The sequence below is a fragment of the Tyto alba genome, unplaced genomic scaffold (genome assembly GCF_018691265.1).
Source record: "Tyto alba isolate M040663 unplaced genomic scaffold, T.alba_DEE_v4.0 Super-Scaffold_1, whole genome shotgun sequence".
In the NCBI taxonomy this organism is placed as follows: domain Eukaryota; kingdom Metazoa; phylum Chordata; class Aves; order Strigiformes; family Tytonidae; genus Tyto; species Tyto alba.
The window spans coordinates 11,954,113-11,977,832 of record NW_024881261.1 but is presented as its reverse complement, the minus strand read 5'-3'; the positions used below and the strand labels follow the sequence as shown (position 1 = coordinate 11,977,832).

At 41.4% G+C, this 23,720-nt stretch overlaps 2 protein-coding genes across 4 annotated transcripts in view; one reads left to right on the top strand and one right to left on the bottom strand.

Moving 5' to 3' along the window:
• The window catches only part of MXI1 (MAX interactor 1, dimerization protein), a 56,694-nt gene extending 51,427 nt beyond the window's left edge, over positions 1–5,267 (top strand). For both annotated transcript variants that reach the window (XM_042806139.1, XM_032988629.2), the window contains exons 4-6: positions 419–533; positions 1,833–2,004; positions 3,373–5,267. In XM_042806139.1, coding sequence (XP_042662073.1) covers positions 419–533; positions 1,833–2,004; positions 3,373–3,536 — 451 coding nt within the window. In that variant the 3' untranslated portion in view covers positions 3,537–5,267. The remainder of the gene's footprint in view (positions 1–418; positions 534–1,832; positions 2,005–3,372) is intronic.
• Positions 4,887–23,364, bottom strand: SMNDC1 (survival motor neuron domain containing 1). Of its 2 annotated transcripts, none has more exons than XM_042798659.1 (6): positions 23,225–23,364; positions 22,421–22,540; positions 18,387–18,529; positions 16,316–16,477; positions 14,950–15,103; positions 4,887–14,206 (listed from the first exon to the last, which is right to left on the bottom strand). In XM_042798659.1, the coding sequence occupies exons 2-6, from the start codon at positions 22,538–22,540 to the stop codon at positions 14,069–14,071; spliced, it is 717 nt and encodes a 238-aa protein (XP_042654593.1). In that variant the 5' UTR covers positions 23,225–23,364; the 3' UTR covers positions 4,887–14,068. The 2 variants fall into 2 exon arrangements, with proteins under 2 accessions (XP_042654593.1, XP_042649365.1); XM_042793431.1 differs by lacking the exon at positions 23,225–23,364 and adding an exon at positions 22,723–22,908.
• Positions 23,365–23,720: the final 356 nt, after the last annotated feature.

Sequence of the window (23,720 nt, the reverse complement as noted above, 5' to 3'; positions counted from 1 at the left end):
TAGCAAATGGCCCTGAGCCAGCAATGCACAAGTGTGCAGAGGGTAGCAGTCATTTAAAATTGGTTTCACAAAAGTTCTTCTCAGCAAGAGACAGCAAATAGCTGAGAGAGGAAACCCACTTGTACCATTGGCCTGCGTGCCTTGCCCCTGCACAAAGTTCATCCAGATGAGTCAGATTATCAGTTCAGACAGCAAGAAGATAAACAGTGTCTGTCAGAGGTTAGCAATAATGCAGGTATTGGTGAGCAGCTGATGTTTGCAGTGTAAATGGTTTAGTGGCAGTCTGTCCTGGTACCTGTGGGAAATCTTGTGTGGAAAGAGGGAGGCATGAAAACTGCCTTGTAAGAGGGAAGTAGAGAAGGAAATTACATTCCTGTTCTGAAAGCATATTTCTGATCCTCTTCTTCTCCCCTTGCAGCCGAGCTCACCTCCGCCTGTGTCTAGAACGCTTAAAAGTTCTGATACCACTAGGACCAGACTGCACCAGGCACACAACTCTTGGGCTGCTCAACAAAGCCAAAGCACATATCAAGGTAAGAGCTGCTTTTCCCAGCTGCTTTCAGTCTGGGCTGTTGGGAACTGCAATTCAATCGCTCACTCTTGCTGCCTAGAAGTAACTCTGTTGAAGGAGACTAACACCTTTTTTTTTTTTTTTTTTTAATTTAAAAAGAAACAAAACAAAACAAAGTATCACAAAAAAAAAAAAAAACAAACCAAGCAAGCCTTTCCCCCTTGGTTAAACATTTATCATTGCTACAAGCCACATTGTTATAAGAGTCCATAATGAACTCCGTTGAGTACGGAAATGATTGATTTGGAGAGCAGGCGTCTTGTTCTGTATTGTGATCATTTGTTGACAGCCACATCTCTTTAAACATACCTACTATTGAATGACTGCATTTTGATGGGAAATGCAGCTTTTTTCTGATATGCTAATGAATTTCCACTGTCAAAGCATTAGCACAAACCACAAGAGTATGAGACAGGGTTGGCTTGCTGGGGTTTCATGTGTGAACCTGCCAGCTAGCCCAGCACTCCTCTAGATTCACTTTTGGCAAAGTGAAGTACTAAGGGAAAATGCAGCATTGTCAGTAGCTGGAAGAGGCGGAAATACTTTGTTGCAGGTCAGGTTAGCAGGAGGGAGGGTGGGTGGTAAAGAAGGAAAAACCACTGCCAAAGGGACAGAGTTAGCCTGAAGTGACTCTTCCTTATGCAATGTGGTTGTCGTAGGAAACAAAGAACAGTGCCCCGGTAGATTTCCCAGCTGTGATCAAAGAAATCTGTAGTAGGTTATATGAATCACTTACTGAATAGAAAACTGTTTCTGAGAAATCCTACTAAACCATGCAGCAAGGAACACGGAACTCCCAGGGCACGTTTTTATGTTACAGCAGATCATAACAAACCCTGAATTCATTTGGTTAAGGGAATCGAGGCCACTTTGTGGACAAATTTGGTAATGCAAGTGCATGAACCCATGTAGAATGGCCCACAAACTGCTACAATTCAAATTGCTTGCCCTGGAGAGAGACTGTCCTCAGAGACTTTTTATACTAATGTGTGTGCATGTGTGTGTGTATATATATATATAATATATATACTAGTATATATTCATACTAATGTGTATATGATTTATCAGGACTTGGGAGGTGGAAAATATGTGAGGAGATGGCACTGTTGTTGGAAACTGCAAAGCAGTTTGGTTCAGGGCTCTTGCAGCTTAAATCCTTCTGGGCCCTGGGAAGGTGTAAGCAAAGCAGGTGGCTGGGCAGTGGAGGTAGGAGGGGAAAAAAGGATGAAACTAATTACTGAGTCATATTTGATCATGTCAGAAACTTGAAGAGGCTGAGAGGAGAAGCCAACACCAGCTTGAGAATCTGGAACGAGAACAAAGATTCCTAAAGAGAAGACTGGAACAATTACAGGGTCCTCAGGAGATAGAGCGAATACGAATGGACAGCATTGGATCTACCATTTCCTCGGATCGCTCGGACTCGGAGCGAGGTGGGTGTCTCTGAACTAGCACTGCATCCCCAGGACTCTGCAAAGTGAGGGCATGAGATTCATCCATTTCTTGTCTCGGCTACCCCCTTTTTATGGACTTTTTATGGTATTTAGGCTACTGATTTTGCTCACAGACATGCACATACGCACACACTGACACACATATATATGAAGATTTTAGTATTTCGCACGAGTTCCAATTAAATCTGGAAGAAGTGTTGTTACTGTCAACTTGAGCTGATTTCTGTGGTGTTTAAGGTGACCTGTTTCTCTTAAAAGCTCTCCAAAATGCCAAAGCATTAGTTAGGAAAAATAATGTGATCACAAGACAGTAGCTAAATACTTGATGGTAAAGTTGAGCTATCGGTTGTGCTCTTTGGTCAACTGAATCTCTTGGCAACAGAGAGAGGTGAATTTAAGAAGATCCTAGTGGGACTGGAATGGATGTTGCAAAGCAGAATCCAGCTTCTCATTCTGGCTTTGGGATATGGTTATAACTGAGCAAACAGAACCAAGCAGATTGCCTCTTAAAATTCCTGAAGTCATTCTACACACACACATATGCCTTTTTTTTTTTAAGTTTCCTATAGAATTAATCTCCTCAGTTAAAACTGGATAGAGATGATCTGAATGGCTAACTGAATACAGATGATTTTCTTTTTTAAAAATATCTCTGCTGTGGATGGATATTTAGGCACACTACGTGGTTTGGTATTTACTGACAGCCCCAAAGATGCTGTATAATTTGGGTGTGAGTCTGTAGTTTAAAAAAAAAAAAATCCTTTTGGAAAATTCCTAAACAGTATGGGAACCAAGATATTTGGTTAACTAGATTTCTGCTTTCTAAGTCTTTCTTAAAAATAAGATGTGTGTTCTAAAGTCTACTGAGTGTCTCTGAGAGTAACCCAGATCCCCGTGGTTATGCATTGTAATGCCCTGTATGAGCAGTCCCAGCTTTGGCAACGTAATACCAAGCAAGTATCATGTTTTGGGGTAAATTCATGCTCCATTTTCTCTGTTGCCCGCTGTTTATCTGTTTGTTTCCAACACTGGGGTAGCAAAGTGCCAAAGAAAGGTAGCGGGACAAATTCAGTGTGTGGGGTGGCCCACCTATCCTGACAGCGTGGCCTGCATGCTGGAGGAGCCAAACCCCTTTGCCAAGTCCCTAAGAAAAATTCCAAGCTGGTATCTAGTCTTTCTATAAATCATGTCCACAGCGCATCCCTTTCCAGGGAGAACACTGAAAGTCTTCCTGCTGGACTGCTGCTTCATCCCTGACCGGGGGAGCCCCAGCAGCTCACTGACTTGAAGGGAGAAGTTGGGTCTGTGGTGCTAACCTGTGTGCGTTTCTCTCCTTTTCCTTTTCAGAAGAGATTGAAGTGGACGTTGAAAGCACAGAGTTCTCCCATGGAGAAGTGGACAATATCAGCACAACCAGCATCAGTGACATTGATGATCACAGCAGCTTGCAGAGTATTGGGAGTGACGAAGGTTACTCCAGCGCCAGTGTCAAGCTCTCGTTTGCTTCCTAGAACCAAGTGAGACAACAGTGCAGGGCGAATGATTTCACTGGGGTGATCAAACTGGGTCTTAGATGCCAGTATCCTCTTTCAGAAATGACACATTGACAGCTAGTCTTGAAGAGACCTGTATATAAAGCTTTTGGGGTAAGGGAAGCCTCCACAGAAACCCACATGTGTTTATTTGGTCATGCAACCAATCCTAATTCCTGCTGGCAAAAAGTTAGACCAAACACTAGTCCCTTTGAAGTCAGTGAAATCCGTTTGTTTCTGTGGGACCTGGATCTAGACCTTAGTGATGAAATACTTTGTTTTGAATTTATTTGTTTGAAAGAGGATACTAGAGACTCATCCCTCTCTTTCTGTCATGAGATCTGAGAAATGTCAGAATTTCTTATATTGCATTCAGGTTGAGCAACCTAGTTTAGGCCCTTCTGGAAAGCTTCTGTGGTCCTAAAAGAACCGTGTCCTACAGTTTATCACAATCCAATGCTGTTGTAATGTACTAGGAAATCTAAGGTGGCTTACATAGCCTCAGAATAACAATGACAATAATGATTTAAGATCTCATTCTGTGCCCAGAGAGAGAGGGGAAGCAGAGAGAGATGTTCAGGAGAGAACACCATTCAGCTCAGCTTTCTGTTGGACATCATTTAAAAAGCAAGTACCTCTGATGCGTGGCTAAAGCAAGAGGTACACACTTGTAATCTACCAGCACATCGTGGGCTGTGTCATGCCTCAGGCTGTGACACTGACAGCAGATCTCCCGGTAGATGCGTGCTCATACGCAGGCACAAAACCAGCTGAGGACAGAAAGAAACCAGCACATACGAGAGGTGATATGCCAGAAAGTCATGCCCAGATACTGAGCCACTATGACCTTTTTATTTGAAGAGATTTTTTGATAAACATTTGTAAATGTGTTGGGAGGGAAAACACCCCAAGTCTGATGCGTCTTTTTAGAGCTTGTCCATATGAAACCTTAGATGTCTTTTATATGAATTTATGCCATGAAAAGATCTCTGTTTTGATGAAGCACTTGACCCAATGAAATGCAAAGATGCTTTTTGCCATGCACACAATGGATGAAGGCTGTGCTTGCTGGAAGAGGCCAGGTTTGGTGGGGGTTTCTTCGGTTTTCTTTTTAGAATCATTCCCTTTGCTGACTTTTGAAGTTCCAGTCCAGTAGTTAACCTAGTTAAGCTCAGCACGTCTCTCATGTTAATGTAATGTTTTGACTGCACGTCCTGTTCCCAAGGGCCTTGCCATCTTATCTGTGCAGGTGCTGTTAAGAGCTGTTATAGCAAATGTTTTCTAATTTTCTCGGAGACGAGCATTCTAACCTGCACTTTGAGGGCTTTGCTTTTTTATTTTTGTCTTTTTAATGGCCAGAATTATTTTGTTTTCCAAGTTTTAAAAACCTTAATAGAGTCCTCACCTATGGCATTGTTTGAAACTTTGTATATCCTTAAGTAATTTAACTACCCCTCGTTACTAAGAAAAAAAAAGAGGAAAAAATGCTTTATAAAATTCATAACTTATTGCTGATTTGAATGGGTTGTTAATTTCAGTCCTTTAGATTTTATTTTATTGTTTTAGGTAGGGCTGGGCAAAAAGAGGTAAAATAAAATAAAAAAATAAAGACAACCATATTTAGCAGTGCAGTGGAATTGTGTTTAAATGTTAGCATATGGTCCCCATTAAAGTAGCACTTTAACGCCATTAAACATTTCTGTATCTGAAGTGAGTCGTGTTCTTCCATCCTGGTCACTCGTATCACTTTAGCCGACTCTTTGTTCTTGTGCCCTTCGATCCTGCAATGAGAAGATCCTGAGCCAGTCTGCTGTAGACTTTTGCATTATGATAAGTTGCTTGTGTTTAAATATTCTGATGTTTCCCCCACTCTCCCCCGCAATGTGTCATCCCCTGTAAGAGGCGCAGCACACATGCTTGAGTAGAGAAGTAATCTTTCCATGGCTGTAATGAACAGTTTATGTTTGGTTTTGGTTTTTAAAATTAATTTGCTTACTAAGTCTGGATCAGGTTGCTGTTGTTAAATCTGTTTTCACTTGTGTGTATGTAATACAGTGGCTCAGTACCTCTGTTCTTACTCCTTCTGGGCGGTGACCTGGCGGGAGCAGGAGTCTGCCACAGACTGAGTTGAGCTCTGGGTCAACAAATGGGGCCTGAGGGTTTTCAAAGAAGAAATGCTGCTTGGATTTATGCTTGGGGTACATATAATCTCTGGATGACACAAGGTTTGGGACAGTCTTCTGAGTGGTGAGAAGTGGAAACTTCAGCTCTAGCAAGGCCTTATTTATTTATTCATTATTATTCTCCTTAAAAGTATTGACCATTGGCAGCCCTGGTGCTGAACGGTTGAATACCAGTGGGATTTATTTATTTATGACCCCTTTTCTGTAGCTGTCCCAGCACCTCCTCCTTCCTGTTACTCCTGTTTGTTTTAAATGGCCACTTGGGAAAGAAATATCACAGCTGAGAAATACTGAAGTTCAAGGGGTGGAGAATGGCTTGGCTCTCCTCCTTGGTATAAAACATGGTTGGAATAAATGTGTCTGAAATGTTTGCTTGTATGCTCCAGGGCCAGTTTGGTATCTCCTACCTTTTCTAGCATTGTGGACTCAAAGGGGTCTTGATATCAGGAGAAAATACAATGGGGAAAATATAGCAGGAGGTGAGCTTCCATTGCTAGCCACCTGCCTGACCACTCAACTAGCAGCAGTGCTCTAGCCAGGAAGAGGATCAGGGATAAAAGAAAATTAAGAGCCTTTATAATAACTGCTAGACGTGGGGTTGGTTGCTCCGGTACTGGGGGGTTCTTTGTGGCAGGTCTGAGCAGATTTCAGCTAGAGTTTGGATAGTTTCTCATGTGATGGAAACATTTCTTTGTTGGTTGTCCTCCACCACTCAGTTACTGCTTTGTGGACTCTGGCCTTTGCTGTGTGCTTGTACCTCACACGGCCCGGCCTGTCACACTCCTCACATCGCCCTTCGTTGGTCTGGTCTGTTGGGTCGAAAAGCTTAAGATGACTAATTTGCTTAGAGAAGTTGCTATAAGTTACTTCTAGATGATTGTACAGATCAGTACATATGGTTATGCAAGACATCAGTTAGATGATCATAATAGTTCCTTTTGCTTAAAAATGCATTAATTTCCTGAATTGTCCCTGTTGTAGCAAGCCAGAATAGTCCCATGTGCCAGATCTGCTTTAAGGTCATGTTATTTTTCAAAGTACCATCAAAGTTCCTACTAGCCACCCTGAAATCTTGTAAAAGAGAGTGATTATCCAAAGGTGCAGATCCAAACCCTTGAGGGTTAAGTCTCTCTTACCCTTTGGAAGCTGAGATGGTCCCTCACACTACGGAACTCTAAGCAGTCCAGTAAGTCAGATTTACTGGTTTTCCTCAGAAAAGTGTTCATAGAAGCTTACTGGCTGTTTTGTCCAAGCTCTGTCCTTAAAAAAAAAAAAAAAAAGGGAAAGTAGAGTTATTTTCATTCACCCCAAAATAGAAGACACTGAAAGTATGTTGCTGTTTGGGTTCCCAACTGAAGCATTTTTTAATCCACAACTTTGTGGGTTTTGTGTTGCCTCTGAGGCCTCGTTTTGCTCCTCTGCAACTAGGGAGTAAAGTGAAACACTTCACTCCTGGTCGTTTCCTCTGTGGCCCTAGGTTTTGCCCACTTCATTAACTCTGATTTCATCCAGAATACCACTTATTCTCACCACACAGTAATTTGGGCATGGAATCACATTTAATTTTCATCTTTGCAAAACTGCGGGAGGTGGTTTTATGGTGTTCTTTATGGGTGCTACTGTTTTTCTGCTTTGTGTTTGTAGAGTAACAGAAGTCCTAAATCTATTATCTGCTTAATTTTACAAGAATACGGTGACTTTTTCTGCAGCAACAGGATTGGATGTGCTTTCCTTAGGCAACTTGCCCACGCAGCAGACACATGCACGCACACGCACAGCTCCCTCGTAAGCTCGTTCTGTCAAGTCCTCCCTCTGCAAATTAGATCCCAGGTGGGCCCTTCTGCTATGGACAAACCCATTAAAAAGACCATCCAGCATTTTCCTTCTTTTGACAGAAGTGTATTACAGTATGTCATCTCGTGTCTGCAGACAAGGTGCAGGTGACTATCTGGCTGCATTTGTCATGGTTATCCTGTGGCGAGTTGTCACTTGAAGGTCATTTTAATGTCCAGTCCATTAGAGGCATGTCAGTGACAAAGGTGCTGTCAAATCCGGCTGTCTCAAGAAATCTGTAGGTCAGTAGAAATGGGATTAAGTATACAGACCTATAATTTTCCTGGTTTTGTGGTTGTGTTTTCCTTTTGTTTGTTTGCTACCATCTCTTTCTGGCCTGTGAGCTCCAGCCTCCTGCTTTTCTACTCTTTGTTCTCTTGTACTTGCTGCTCCTTGTTTGTAGCCTTTCTGTGTTGCTCTGTTGAAATGGATGAAACATTTGGCTTCAGTGGAAGTAGGATCCATTGTGTGCAATAAATGAAGATAGTTTGTGTTTGGTTTTTTTTTTGTTTTTTTTTTTTCCCCAGGATCATAAGCTTTTCTCGTTGCATACTTCCTGGCACTGACCATGTGTCATTGGAAAGAGAAATTGGGGTCGCTTCCTGGAAGAGAATGGTAAAAACCAGGACTTCAACCTGAGGTTAGGGGGGTGATAATATTAATAATGAAAAATAAGTCTATAAATAACAGAATGAAGTCTGATGTGTTCTCCAGGGGCTTTGTCCTGTGGACAGATTCTCTGGTGAGTGATATATTCTGTGACCTGATAGTGACTGGAACTCCCCTGCATCCATGATACAGTCTCTGGATTGTCCTGTGGGACTCCCAGGAAGAGGAGTGTGTCCTCCTTCCTCTCTGTTCACCAATCTGCACAAAAGACCTAGAAAATACTGATGTGCTGTCAAATTTGCTTGAAATTGGCCAGCAGATCTGAGTGATGTTTGGGAGGATAAACACGGGAGGAGAGTGGTTATCTGCATACACAATGCTTTCCTTTGGAGTGACCCGTTAGAGAGAGACAGGTTGTTCAATTGGGGATAAAACGTCAGCACTTACCCCTGCTTCTCTGCTCATTTCCTCCCAAAAAGAGGACTGATCCTTTAATTGTTAGGCAGAAGCAGAAATAAGGAGTCTGTGGGTATTGGTACTGTGGCTGTGGTACTAAATAAGTAGTATTGAGGTTTATGTTCAGGGTGTTGCTGTGTTTGATTAAAACTAAAGAGTTGCTTCATAAGGAGGGGCACTCGTGTTGAGGTCCCTTCAAAAATATCGAGGATCAGGAATTGCTGAGGCACCTCTGGGAAGGGTGGATGTGTCCCGTGAGGTGTGGTCATACAGACCTGAACAACTGAGCCACACTGCCACTGGCCTGACTGATGCAGCTCAAAGCTGTGAAGTGTCATTTTCTTTTGGAAAGATCTTCAATGTTAACCATGCTGTAAGGGCTGTGGGTAATATTTTGATTTATTTTTACCACACTGGAAGAAATCAGCCCCTTAGTTTGTAGTACCCCAGTGAGGCGCAGAGCAAGCTGGTGGGGTGAGCAGGTTAATTTGACCTTTAACAAGTAATTCAGCATCTTGGCTTGTAGTCTGCTGTGCTGCAGAGGACTGATGTTGGTCTTCAGCCGGTCAAGGGAAGGCAGCCAGCTGCTGTATGTTCCTGGGGAGCACAGGGTGGCCCCGGCCAGCTCTTTTAAGACCATGAAGAGCATTCACATACTGGAAAGGTGGTGATTCGGAGAAATCGGGCAGACAGGAACGATGAGTAAGTGGCTCTGAGCACTAGTAATAATGCTAATCTCCCCTCCGGGGATGCTCCTGGGTTGGGATTTTCTGCAGTAAGGTCCCCTGGGATGTTTCGTCACACAGATCTGACTGTAGCAGGTATGGGGCTGGAGGGCACTGGCATTGCCTTCCAACAGGCAATAGCTCCAGTGTGCCTCCTCCACGAGATGAGAGTTAGAGGGCTGGTTTGACAGAAGACAGACTGAGCATTCATCTGTTCTACCCCGCTGTGATTCCTGCTGAAAGAAATGCTAGTGAGCCAGGAGGCTACGCCATGTGTATGCAGTCAGCTTTGGGCCAAATTCACCCCTTCCTTAAGGTCTCATCGGGGTCATGAATGTTGCAGCAGGGCTGCATTTCAGCAGGGATTAATTTTGTTCTTGAAGGAAATTCCAGCAAAGCAGATAAACCATCAAGGAATTTAAAGCATTTTATGGTGGCTTTAACATTGTGGTTGCTAGTCAGAATATACACAGACCTAGTTCATAACTTGACTTGGCTAACAGTACTCTAAGATAGTGCTCAGTTTAGCTAAGGCTAGGAAATTCTTTTCTCTTTTCAAAAATACTTGTCTCAAAACAATTCATTGTTTTGGATCTCCTCCTGGGAGGCTTGATGGGGAAATATAAAAAGCTCTTTCCTCTCCTGGAGTGGTGAACAACTGTACAAAATAGAACTCGTCGCCCTAGGGAATACCTGTTCAGCAGGTCTGCTAAAAATGTAAGGCTTAGAACTTAGCATCACTTGTATCCCTCAGAGAGCGTCTCTCTGGGAAGTAACATCACCTTTCAGTCCAGGTGAGAGCAAGACGTTTTCTGTCAGCGTCCAGCGTGGGAAACCTTCACAGTTCTGTACGGACCAAGGAAGTGTTGTGAGTTCAATGTAGAGGGGTAATTGCTTTACATGGGGAAATAACGTGAGCGCTTTTGTGCAGCAGAGCCTTCAGCTGAAGACCAGAGTTTTGACGGGTCGGTGCCATTGCTTAGTCAGGTTGTATGTTAGCAGGTCACTAGCTTGGGTATATGGCAGGGGTATTTACCATAATAGTCCTGATGCAAACATCCTTCCTTATTTTGCAATCCAAGTGAAGCTTTGTAGGGAGCAGATAAAGACTGGACAAACTGCAACGGACAGAGCAGCACCAGTTGCAAGGTAGCAATCCTTCTCTTGGGCCTGGCCCAAGAATGGTCTCTGTAATCCCAAGATTAGTGTAACTGTTGAGAGACATGCAAGTGGTGGTTATTTCACAAAAAACTGCCACAGAGCTGATGCAGGTGAGTGGAGCATCAATGGGTAGTACAGACGTTTGCTATTGGTTTTGCCTTCTAAACATCTCCAGCATTGAATTGCAGTCTTCTAAGCTAAAGTACTTTTTTGTATTTACCAACATCTGAGACCAAGCATCTGCAGAAATGTCACAACATTCACTCTGGCATAATAGAAAGCAAGAGAAATAGATTGCCACAACCATGACAATTCAAAGTTGCTACTCTTAAGACTGTTCTAAATACTTAAACTGACTGGAGCAGTCCCAGATTGGAATCAGATTTGTGCTGGTTTAATTTCCACAATAGATTATAATTTGTACAAGATTAAGGCTGTAGTAAACCATTTCCTGTAATAACTTAAAGAGGAAACATATTGCCCATACTGGTCATCTTGCACAGTATCCTTATCTGAAAGGAACAAATCTGTGTTCTCTAACAAATATCTTTTCCATGATGGCTCTAGCTTAGTGGTTTTACACTCTTTACTTTTACACTTAATTTACGTTTCCTCTATCATTTCGGTATTTCCAAGTTCTGTCTGCTCTATAGTACATTTGGTAGCACAGGGGCAGGTACTTATTCTGCTTGCTGAGAGGCCCAGAAGTCACTGCACAGCATGAGTTCTGAAAAATCAGCTTTCTTACTGGTTAGAGCAGCTAATAAAAGTGGGAAATAAATTATGAAAAAAAAAAATACCAAAACGCTTTCAGCCACAAATTTAAGGTCACATCAGCATTTGTAAAATAAGGAACTTTTGGGGTTTTTTGGTGATTACCAGCATTGCTTAACTCATGATGGATTTATTTTTCCTATGTGAATGTCTCAAGACACCTTACCAAGGCAGTGTTCCAAAGCCAGACTACACACCAACTGGCCCCATCCTGTAGATGAAGAAACAGCATCAAAATCCAGTGGCACAAGGAATTGCTGTGTGGCCAGGATGGCAGTTTTGGTGGCATTTTTATTTATACAAGTTGTCTCCAAAGTGTTCTCTCTTCCATAGATCAACCACCCCAGCCACAGTGGTATCACTGTGTCACTACCTATTCCAGGTAAGGCATTTAAGAAAAGTTACGTTACCAAAACTTTCTTTCAGCATTTTGTTGCAGTGGCCAACAGAAGAACTACAGCTAAGTACATTAAGCAACCCATGTTCTAAGAGGTGAGAATAAGTTACTCAAAGGAAATATACTGGTTTTGCTAAATTTTTTTTTTTTTAAAAGGCTCAGCAAAATTGAAGTCCATGAGACCAAATGGTTTTAACTTGGGCTGGAAAGTCTGTTACCATATGGGAGGCTCACACACCCGTTGCAGTCTGACTCACTGTACCTTAAATTCTCTTTGGGACTAGTGAACAAATGGTCCTGTGATAAATACAATAAATGGTCTTTTACATCAAAAGATGGGCAAATGTAATGCATGTCAGGTATGGATTAAGTCTATTTCTCCAAAGACTTTATTTTTTTTTTTTTTAAAGAACAGGTAGAGCCTACTTTAGTGTGTTTCAGGACTCACCTGTTTAACATCACTGCTGAGACTTGTCCCCGCAGGGTGCGGGCTGCAGTACAAGCTCCCTTTCTAAAAAGCAGTAGGGTTGGATTACTTTCAATTAAGATCTTTCTAAGCAAAAGAAAATTTAACCCCCTGCTACCCGTGAAGCTGAGGAATTAGGCAACATCTACTTCATCTTGCAGTGAGAGTGAAATACTTTTGATTCACTTCTGAGTGTTTACCTTCTGCCCAGCAGATTCTATACTTACTGTTTTCCTGATCCTTTACTGCCCCCCTACCAGGTATACTTTCACTTTGTCAAATATATCCAGCAGATTTTAAACACTTTATTTAATAAAAGTTAAACATACAAAACTGAAATTAACACACTTTGTATTCATAAAAATCACCTTCTCCCATTATAGGGAAAACCTTTTTCTATGTATGGATTCTAAACTACCAGTTGTAGAGTTTAGCTTGAGTTGTGACTCAGGTAATTGATGGACATTTCCACCAATCAGTGCATCAACAATTGCTGACGTGACCTGATCTAGTTAACAAATTACAAAATGAGCTACATTAACATAATATACAGGGAAATAATGGTCAGGGTTAATGGACAAGAAACACCCTTTAATTATTTAATGGGGGAAATAGCTGATGTACTCTTGTCCATTAACTCAGCCCTAGATTTTACAAAAATAATATCTACATTGTATACAGGGCTACCCATTAACTTCTTTAACACATTACGGGTTCAGAGATGGCACCACTACCGTAAGTGAGAGACAAGTAACAGAGGAAAGCAAATCACATATAAAATACAAGAAAGCAAGAGCTTTTACACGTGGTTTCCTGAATAAAATCGAAGGGGCTCAGCAGCACTTTAATACAGCTGAAGTTACAGTGAATACCAGGGCCAGTCAGTTATTTAAGGACAGGAACTTCAGACTAACCTGTACTCACAACTAAGTGGGATCTAGGCATTTGTAGCTGCTGTGCTGCAGTTCTGCTGGACTGGAGGGAGGCCCAGAGACAAGCTGTCGCTGTGTGTTCCAGGTCTGTGACTGTACCATCACCTACACACTCTGCAAGAGAGGAGATGATGGCTCCTCCCCAAAGCACAACCGTTTCTGCTCAACTGGCCGACCCTTGGGGCGGGATGGGGGGGCTATTTTTAAGTACAATTCTCTACTTTGAAATCGGAGTCTAAATACATTGTCCTGTGGTTTCCTGGTTACATTTCAATAACCTCCTATGAAAATTTGATGACTATTTAAAAAAAAAAAAAAATTATCTTCTCTGCTTAACTTCTAGTGCAGGCAATTCAGGCTGGAATTAAAGTCAGATTTATTGTTTCTAGCATATGAATCAGTAGTAAAGATCCTACTGGCCCTGTTCTGCCCTCATTTACAGCTGTACAAATCGATCTTCAGTGGATTTGTAAGGGAATAATTTAGAACCTCCTCAGCAACTCCCTGTGACATCCAAGCTGCGGTGTCACCTAGCTCTCCCAGAGCTGCAGCAGCTCGGTAGCGCTGAGCTTGTCACTCCGCCAGCACTGTGACTACAGAAACAAGGAAGGCTGTTAAGGTGCCATTTTTATACCACCACTTTTCTTAAGGAAAAAAAACTTCACTACTAGTGTGAATGGAAGGTTCCAGAGATCAAAGCTGCAGATAACTACTGCTTTCAGAGTAACAGGTAACAGCAGTTCATGAAAGCATTTACCTGCAGAATGTGTTTTAATGCAACTACAAAAAGTTTAATGATTGGAGGGGTCAAATCAATAGCTGGAGATTTAAGGCTCATGTCAGCAGAAGCCAAAGTGATGGTGACAAAATGGACTACTCACTATGTGCCAACAAATAATTTACTTTTAGAAAAATATAATGATAAAAAGATAAGTGTAAAGCCCTGCAGAGATGAAGTTCCACCTTTTCCCCCTGTTACTGAGGCATTAAATGCCTGACATTATATTTAGAGGTATCTTGATACTGTGTCATAGGTTTGTCTGCAATTCCACAAGTTCCAACTCCAACCTTGCCAGTTACACTTTCAGGGGAAGCAAAAATACTCCTCTTTACCTGCAAATGAAACAGAAAACAACATTTCCGAATAATTACTAACTTGCTCAAAAAAAAACCAAACCAAGCAAATACTATCCTTTTAAGTGTTTCAAAATCCTCATGTTCTTAACTCTATAGACACTTTCTAAAGGCTACCTCATCCGTGAGATGTTACCAGCAAGGGAAACAACAGAGTTGGGAACTTCCTGGCGCTTAGGTACTGGATGTGATCGTGGTACTTGGGACCTTGGGTCAGGCCAATAATGAATAAAATTCACCTCTCGTAAGATGATCTCTAATAACTGTTCATAAGGAAGACTGCAGCTTTACCACAATGGCTGGCAGCTCTTGGTCAAGCCATGATAAAAATTAAATAAGGCTTTAAAATGTCCATGCTACCTTTTTTGCACTATGTTTGCTATTCCAGGGCCATGACAGCACTGTGTCTGCCACGTTATAACACAGCAAGAAGTCAGGCCTGGAGGTTTAGACAGGCCCTCAGGTTCTAAGCTCCAACAAACACTACCTGGCAACTGACAGCGAGTCCAGCTCTCCACGCGGAGTGCAAGCTCAGCCTCTTAAAAGCACTCTTTCAAAATCATCCAGTACAAAACCAAGCTTTGAAAGTGTTCAAAATACCAAACCACACACTCCAGAATCCCGAAGATGATCCCCCTCTAAAAACCACCTCCTTCTCTCTCCCAAACCACTGCATAGAAGTCTGTGCCCTGTTATTCACATACTGACAAAACCAAACCAACCTGGCCTTTTTTGTTTTTAGAATAGGCTCTATTGTTAAACTGTTGCCACTTGACTTTCTGGTCCTCTCGTTCCTGTTCAAGTTCTTTAATTCTCTGAGCCTTTTTCAAAGCTTTCTTCTTTTTATACTCTCGTTGCTGGGCTATCATCTCTTTTCTGGAAAGAAGGGAAAAAAAAAACATTTTATGTTTGTGTCTTTTCCTGTAAGACGCTAAAACCCCTGTAAGACAGACATGCACAGTAGTTTTCCGTGACAGAAAACAAAGCTTGCAAATATTCCTTACTTCCAGGAAAAAAAAAAAAAAAACAAACCAAAAAACCACAAGTCTTTCCATGCATAAGCATTACATTGCTTATTTATATATTTATGCACAAGAACAACCACCACCACCACTTGATTAAACCACGACAAATGCAGCAATCCATGGGACTGGGTGCAATTCATTTCTGAAAAGGTACCTATCAGCACTTCTACATTTCAGAAACATCTAGCTTTTAGCAAATATAAATAGTCCATTCAATTGAAAAGCCCAAACTTTTTCAGAGGTCTGCAGGACTCTCATGCTACCAAGTATTGGACAGGGATGGAAGGAAAAGAACTTATGTTAATTTAGTAAAGATAAGGAAGTTCAAGGTGTCAGTCTATGCCACAACACAGCGCCCCTCAGAACAATCCCTTAGGGAAGGGACCATTGCCTATAAGAAACTCTGAAATTGTACCACCTTTCCACCCAAAAACCCCACATTTTCAGCCCTTAAAAATACCTTTCTGTGTCAGACACAGCAGGATATGGAGTAAAGCACATCTCCCCAGAGATGGGGTCACCCCTGCTATCCTAACAGGGATGGGGCAGAAGCCAAAGTCCTTCATATTGGTGAGTACACTTGTCGTTAGCCAAACCACAGCTCTGAGAAGAGCCTGCACTAGATCTGGGCTGCAACTTGTAGGGTCTCTGCTCTCAATGAAAAAGTACTAACTTTTTTAAAATCTGCTGCTTATGTACTTGATATCTTGAGATAGCACAGTATGAGTAAAACAAAGTCTATCACGTTACCTTGCCAGTATACATAAAACACGATACCAGCAACAAAAATCGACCAAACATTATATGCTAGATTGATTTAAGATCCTTTTCAAAGCAAGCATGATATTAGAGATGTAAAATAATAAAAAAAAAGTAATTCATTTTTCTATTTTTCATCAATTTTTATAGCTGTGGAGAAACAAAAAAAAAATAAAACCAAAAACAAACCAAAAAAAAACACAAAAAAACCCAAAAAACAGCAACAAAAAAAAAAAAAAAAAAAAAAGAAAAAACACCAAACCCAACAAAGCAGCTTTCAGAATTCTGCCTGGGTATTACTTACTTGGACATGGGTTTGTTGCCACTGTCCTCTTTTGCTTTTCTTCCCTCTTCCACAGGCTTGAGGTTGAACAGAGGGGTAACTTCAGCATTGCCATATCCAGCAAATGTGACCGCAGCTGTTCCATTCTCCTCATCTATTTCTTCAATCTCAGCTTCATAACACCTGTAAAGATATCATGGCTGTAAGCATGTGAGTAAAGCTTTAATACTCAGCCCATCAACACCTATACTGTCAGCCAGCTAATGGCATTAAGTACAAAATTTGCAACTGTCAGACTTCATTTTCAGGGTTAATACACAAATCAAACAAAGAGGTTATTTTCTTAAGGTCAAAGGGACAAAAGTACAAAGGCCAGAATCTGCTGTATTTAACCTTTAGCATCAAGAAGCAATGAGCAATGGCCTCACAGTTATCAAGACTAATGATTAATGCTGGGGCCAACCTAATCAGGTATCTAGATTTGATTCTGGTTCTGGCAGGTCATAGTATTGAAAAAAAAGACTCAACAAAATACTGCATTCACAGAAAACAGCTTTCAGGGAATTCACTGAGGAGTTCTGGAAAATGTCAGCTCACAAGAGCAAAGCTTTGGTTCCATTTTCCTCCATATGAAAAAGAATTAAGAAAAACTGAAGGTTTCAAAATATTCCCTCTTGACACTTACAAAATTAAAAGTTCTCTTAATGATTTAAAACAGCAATTTTGAAATTTTGGCAGAAATCAGTCCATTTCATATTTATGTGTATGAAACATTTTGGTCAAACTGACTTCATAATGGGAAAGAGGAAGAAAAGACAACCGGCATTTCCAGAAATACTTAAAATAATTGAGTCTAAATTCAGAGCAAAGGGATACATCTCAAACAAACAGAGGACTTAGATGTTTCATAGACAATATTCTAGTTAACATTTACTAAATTAATTTCTTGTGCCATTTTAGTGGGCCAACAACATCCTGAGTTGAGCCAGATGAAAATACATGAAAACCCAAACTGCAGGAGGTAAAAAGTATTAATCGCTAGCTAGCTGTTAATGAAACACTGATAACTTAAGAAATGTTGCAACAGCAGCAGGGATTTAAAAAAAAAAAAAAAAGCAATACAGTGAAGTTCAGTGAGATCCACTTCAGTGGACACTCTGGCACATTCTTCCCCAAGCTCTGATCCTGTAAACCCAGAGATCAGAGCACAGAGAATGACCCAATGGTGACCTAAGACAAGTAAGATTAAATTTTTAAGTTCTTACATAAAAGTATTTGTCTCAATCTGTGACAGAAAAACTGCTCACTTTTAGGTTTGTTTTCTACCCAAGACATCAACAGATATACCAAAATCTCTATGCGGTTACTACATTGTTAACAGATCCACATTCGTTGAACAGAGCTTCTCTCTAAGTGGTAATGACTGGGATATTAGCCTCACATAAACAGTAATTTTTAAAAAGCTGCAACAGTTAGACATTTTGCAGTATGGAAAGTAATTTCAGAATGTTTATTTCAAAGATTATGAAGTCAGAATGAACTGCTCGGGTTCCCAAAACTTCACAGATTAATGTAATGGAGACTAAATCCAAAAGGTTGATTAAGTCTATAGTTACATTACACAGCTAGTTATTTCATAGCCAAAACAGAGCATTTCCAATTAAAAATTAATTTCCAATTAGAGGCACAAACTGAGATACAGCATGGATTTTTCTTGATGGCAATCAATTACATATATATATGAATGCAATGACAAATTATGAATTATACATCCTAAAACCTTTACAAAAGACTGCTCTGACAGTCCAGTTCATGGAAGCCTGCCATTTATTACTTTAGCAAATGGTAATTTACCGACACTACCCTACACTTTTACAAGGCAGGGCACTACTAGAAAATGACCCCACATCTCTTTGCTTTTTACCCAAAATACCAACCTTTAATAAAAAAAAGAGTACAATAATAGCTAATATTTGTGTTCTTCCCTAATTTCTTTTTGCTTTCAGTCACCCTAGGGGCAGTTCAAACTGAATGAAAGTCTCTTACCATTGAACTATTTCATGTAACTGTTAGAGAAGTTTTCTACACTTACTGTCCATCCTCACTCCATATCGCCATACATCTATCCCCAACCTTCCAGGAGTGACTGGGCAGAGCAGAAGCAGAACTGTCAGAACTTGCAAGAGTTTCTGAAGGTTGTGTTGAAAGGAGATCTTTGGTTAATTCTATGACTTCCTATAAAAGACAAAAAACCCCCACAGAATAATTTTTCAAACTCTGTTACCATGCATATTTTCACCCCAAGCTTACTGGTTTGGGTTTTTTGAAGTTTCTGCATTAAATTCATAGCTGATATAAAGTGGACTAAGTTTGTTTTAGTTTTTTAATCATTTAACTAAAATCACTCATTGCCAATGTAGATAAAAAGATATATGGTCACCACTGTATTGCAGTAAAGTTGCTCATGCCCTCCTCAAAACTTCAAAAAGTAGCCTATTATTTTTATAGCATTTCTGTCTAGATTTTTTATCAATAGATACAAAGACACAGCTAGACAGTCTCAATAAAAAAAAAAAACACAAGACAAAAAAACCCAAAACAACCAACGCTGTGACTCTGTACACATGGCTGCACATGATGTTGGTTATTGACCAAAAAAAAAAAAAAAAAAAAAAAAATCACAAAACATGTGACAGAGTAAGTATTCAGCAGGACAGTGCTGTGAAGACAAAATGTGAAAGGAAAGAATGCTTCTATTATCTCTGTAGCTAGCAGTTTCTTCCATCCCTTCCTCTTTCAGACTGGTTGGCTATATTATAGATAGTAAGCTCTAAAATACACAACAACTACAGTATAATTGAAGCATTTCTAAGTGATGAAACATTTTTCAGTTTACTCGAAAACGTGGATTGGCTGAACTGAAGCACCCAGAGCCAGGGTGGAAGAGTACCTTCCATAACTGCCACTCTGTAAAACCCTCTAATTTATAGAATGCATTCAGGTGCATACTAAAGAAATGGATTTCCTTAAGTCACTTTGATATAAGTGTTTGGTTTTCTCTAAATTCCCTGACCTTAATAAGATTTCAGGTCAGGCCTTACCTTGCTAATCCAACAAGACAAGTAACATTTTTTCCAGTTCCTTTAAATATTATTAATTCACAGACAGCTGCATGCAAAAGACCCTCCCCAACTTCCTGTCAATATCATATTCTTATTCTGCACAATCAAGACCACTGGTTTTCACTAGTGTTTAAAGAGAAAGGAACCAGCAACTAAAAGGACGTTTAAACTTTCTGTGTAAGACAAAGCCACTCTGCAGTCCTTAAAGAAAAAGTCTTCAGTTCTTTCAGTATCTCATCATGAACCACTGTCACTCTAACTAACAGTAAATATTTAAATTAGGGGAGGGTCACAGATAAACAATGTTCAACTGAGGCTCAGTGGAGCCTGAACTTTCCTCCCAGTTTCACATCCCAGTTCAGCTATGGGTATACAAAGACTAGCTTGGGAAAAAGCAGTAAAGAAGCTGTTCTTCATTCCTCAAGAACCTGAAGGCTCATAAGCAATTCCCAAATAAGTTAATACAATATAAACTTACATGCATTTTTATCTGATAAACTATACATCTGGCATGAATGGCCTAAGTTTGTTTCTGTTGCAGCTGTTAATGTCTGAATTTCCAACACCTTCCTAACAAAAGTTTCGCTCTTCATTTTAGAGGAGCTGCTAGTTAATAAGTGCAACAGTAAGCACAATTGGTTGCAACTGCAAGCACAGAAACATGCTCACAATTTCTTCTACTACTGTCGTCTCCATCTTCCATAGTACTACAGCTGAATCAGAACAGTTTTTGATTATCAAGTTACCTAATTTGAGGATGCACCGCAGAACATAGCATGAGCCTAATTTTTCCTCTCTAACTATTCCTCAACATATAGATAGCTGTATTCTGCAAATCCAAGAGGCATCATGGTTTGAAATGGGTATCTTGAAATGGGCAAGTCAAATACAATGTATCAGGCACAAGCTACCTGAGAATGTTTCGGCTATGTAGACTACCAGTAATAGGAAACTGTTGACTTACTCTTGACACGTAGTAGCCATAGATGGCTTACTGCAGAACTCCAATGAAAATAGTTTCAGACAAGTCTACCAAGGATTCTTTGAATTTGATAAAGTCACTTACACGCCAGGCTATAAACAGCAAACTTTTGGTTAAAATCTTCATCTGATATTCAAGTATCATGGCACACAAGATAGAACCATTCATTTTATTGCAACCCACGGGACGGTTCTAGTCTTCAGCAAAACAGATCATTCAAAGAAAATTTCCAAGCACAAGTTAGACTACCACGGCAGCTCAGTACAGCCAAATGGGTTGAACAGTATGGCTCGCTGCCATCTCGCTGTGACATGAAGGTGTGACCCACAGAGAACACTAGTTTGCCAAGATTCTTCCTGACCAACTGCTCTTTACAAAGCCAGACAGAACTCTACACTCCAGAACAAAACACCCACAGATATCATCTCCAATTACAGAGGATGACAGCTGCCATCAATTCTACTTGATACAAAAGGTAAGTTTGGTTCTTGGGTGCACGGACACTGTCCCAGAAGTGCTTCAGTGAAATAAAAAGTGAAAAGCTAAGTACTTATAACATTTTCTTCTAGTATTTATTTTAATCTTGTTACTCAGGAATAAGCTAAATATATGAAATGCACTAGTGCATCACTACTTACAACAGGGAAAAAAAAAGTTTCAATTATATAGTAGCAATCTTTTTGAACAGACAAAAAGCTGTTTAGTTGGCACACTGAAGCATTGAACCCATTTTTACAATTGTTTGGCTGGCATATATTAAGTCTGCAAAACAGTACGTCATTTTCAAGGTGGAACATATGGATAGCAAACCTTTTGGGGACGAAAGTGTAAAGATCTTCCCCATTCTGTGCAGAAAGCTTTTATAAAAAAGTCTGCAAGTTGTCCTTTCACATCAATGATCTCTGCATATCAAAGCCGAGGTCGTGTTGGTATCGGAAATATCATCCCATATGGGTTTTGCTGTGCATTTTAAAAATATAAAAATATACACATGCTTTTAACAGTGTACAACAAAGGACATTAAGATGATCTATAAAGTGCCTTGTGGGCACAAAGCCTTTGTAATTTAAAAGGAATTCTACAGATCACTGATTTGAGGCACTACTCATATTTTGGTTGAAGCATCATTTTTTATTGCTGTTATTTCCATACAGAATAGTGGTTACTGAATCTTGTACTGGGTAGTTTTATGTATTTTTAGATCGGATGGCTAAAGCAATCCACAACAGAAATGAAGCAGCATCTTGCACTCTCCTGACAAATTTTAACAGTACTGCTGGGTTTTTTTATATGCCAATGTGTCTGTGTCTGTATACACATAAGAACCTAGAGACCACTTATCAATTTCAAATTATGCTGGTGGTCTTCCTGTGACCAAACAATACCCTAAGGGCCAGAAATGTTTTTTAGCTCTTAAGAATGTGGTATGTTCTCAAATGTTTAAAAAAACTGCAGGTGGCAAATCAAGAACACAATTCTTTTCCTTTCTTATATAAAAACCTGAACACAATCAAGGCTTGGATGTACAAGGAATACAGAACTACACTCTAAAGCTTTTATCATTGCAAATGCATGCAATGAATAAACAGATTCTGGATCAAGTGATTTGACAACTCAAAAATAAGCAGAAAGGCACAATGTTAAGCTGAAGCATCAGGCTTCGGGATAGTAAAAGCAACAAAAAATAACAACTTTCTGAGAAATACTTAAAAAAAAAGGAAAGAAAAAGAGATAGGAAAGACAGCACTGGCATATCTTTCAGCACTCTTGTTAAAGATTTTAGCAGAAGAGTTTGCTATATAAATTAGTTCATCTTTTTTTACTAATCTACAAGACAGGTTTGAAATAGGCTGTACTTTGGATTTTTTCAAACCAACCCTACCATAACTGTATCAAATTATGTGAAAAGAAAGTAATAAATACACTAAGTATATATTTTTGTTGCAATGCAAATATTTAGGAAAGATAAAACACTTGCTAAAGACCTTAAAGTTTCAGCTACTCACACCCTCAAGTTCTCACCTGTAAGTCTTTCTTCAGTTTCAGTAAATCTTCATTTTCTGCATTCCCAGATAAGGCTGCCTCAACTTGCTGAAGCTGAGCTTTGTAGCTAGCTAACTGCTTAGCAAGGTCTTCTGACATCTGCAAGAAACATTCACACACATCACATCAAAACACCAGGCTTGCTGCTTTTGAATCACCTCTCGTGGTGCAAGTAAAGCAAAACCAATAAACATGTAACAAGAAAAGCTGTTAGTAAAATATTAAGAATATAACTCACAAAGTTTCAGTAACGCGCTATGTGACTATAAGTAGTCACTCACCTTAATTTTTGTAGTGTTCAACTGCTCCCAAGCAAGTTCAAAAAGAGAAAGCTTTTTTTGCGCGTGCACAGAGAAAACGCGTAACTTACAGTACGTGATCAGCGGCCCTTCAGGCGGCCTCATAATTACCCGCATCTCTGGCAAACTGCCGCGCACCGGTTTCCACCCCCGCGATGCCCCAAACCCGAGTCTTCACGTTTACAGCAGCGAAATCCTGTGCGGCGCCCTAGGCCCGGCCCCTCCCGGGAGCCAACCGCCCGGCAGCAGGGCCGCCGGAGCCGAGCCCGGCCCGGGACCAGCCGGACCGCGCCGGGAGACGCGGGGCACGGCGACAGAGAGAGGGAGCGGGGCTGAGGAAGGGCCCGCGCTGGAGGCTGGGCCCAGGCTCGGGGCCTACACCGAGGCCTAGGCGCGGGCTCCCTCATAGCGGGAAGGGCGAGGCCGCCGGGAGGCACAGCGCGGGGGGGTGGGGGTGGCGCGGCAGGCAGCCGCCAGTTCTCACCTCGGCGGGCGGGCGGGCGTGCGGAGCCCGGGGAGCGGGGAGCGGGGGGGCGGCGGGCGGGGGGCGCCGCGCTGGGTCCCGTCGGGCCGCGGCCGCTTCCGTCTCCTTCGCCGCGGGCGGGGCGAGGGCCAACGCGCGCGCCGGCCCTCGCGAGAGCGCCCCTGCCGGTCACGTGCCGCCGGCGCCCAGCAACGCGGTGGCCTCCGAGTCACGTGAGGGGGGGGGGGTGGTGGCAGGAAGGGAGGGGAAGGGCACGCGGTCGCCTCAGAGCCGCGCGGGGCTTGCGGCGCTCGCGCTGGCGCGGAAGGGGCCGCGCGCCGCTCCCACTCGCGGGCCTGACGCGGCATAAGCAAAACTCACTGCCACACAGTGTAGAGGAGAGTAAGTAAGATATTGGGTCCTACAACAGGAGAGGAAAGGGGAAGGAAAAGGTCAGTGGCTTCTTCGAGCCTGTCGCAGGAAGAAAAAGCTGTTTCCTGGTGGAAAGCCAGTCATT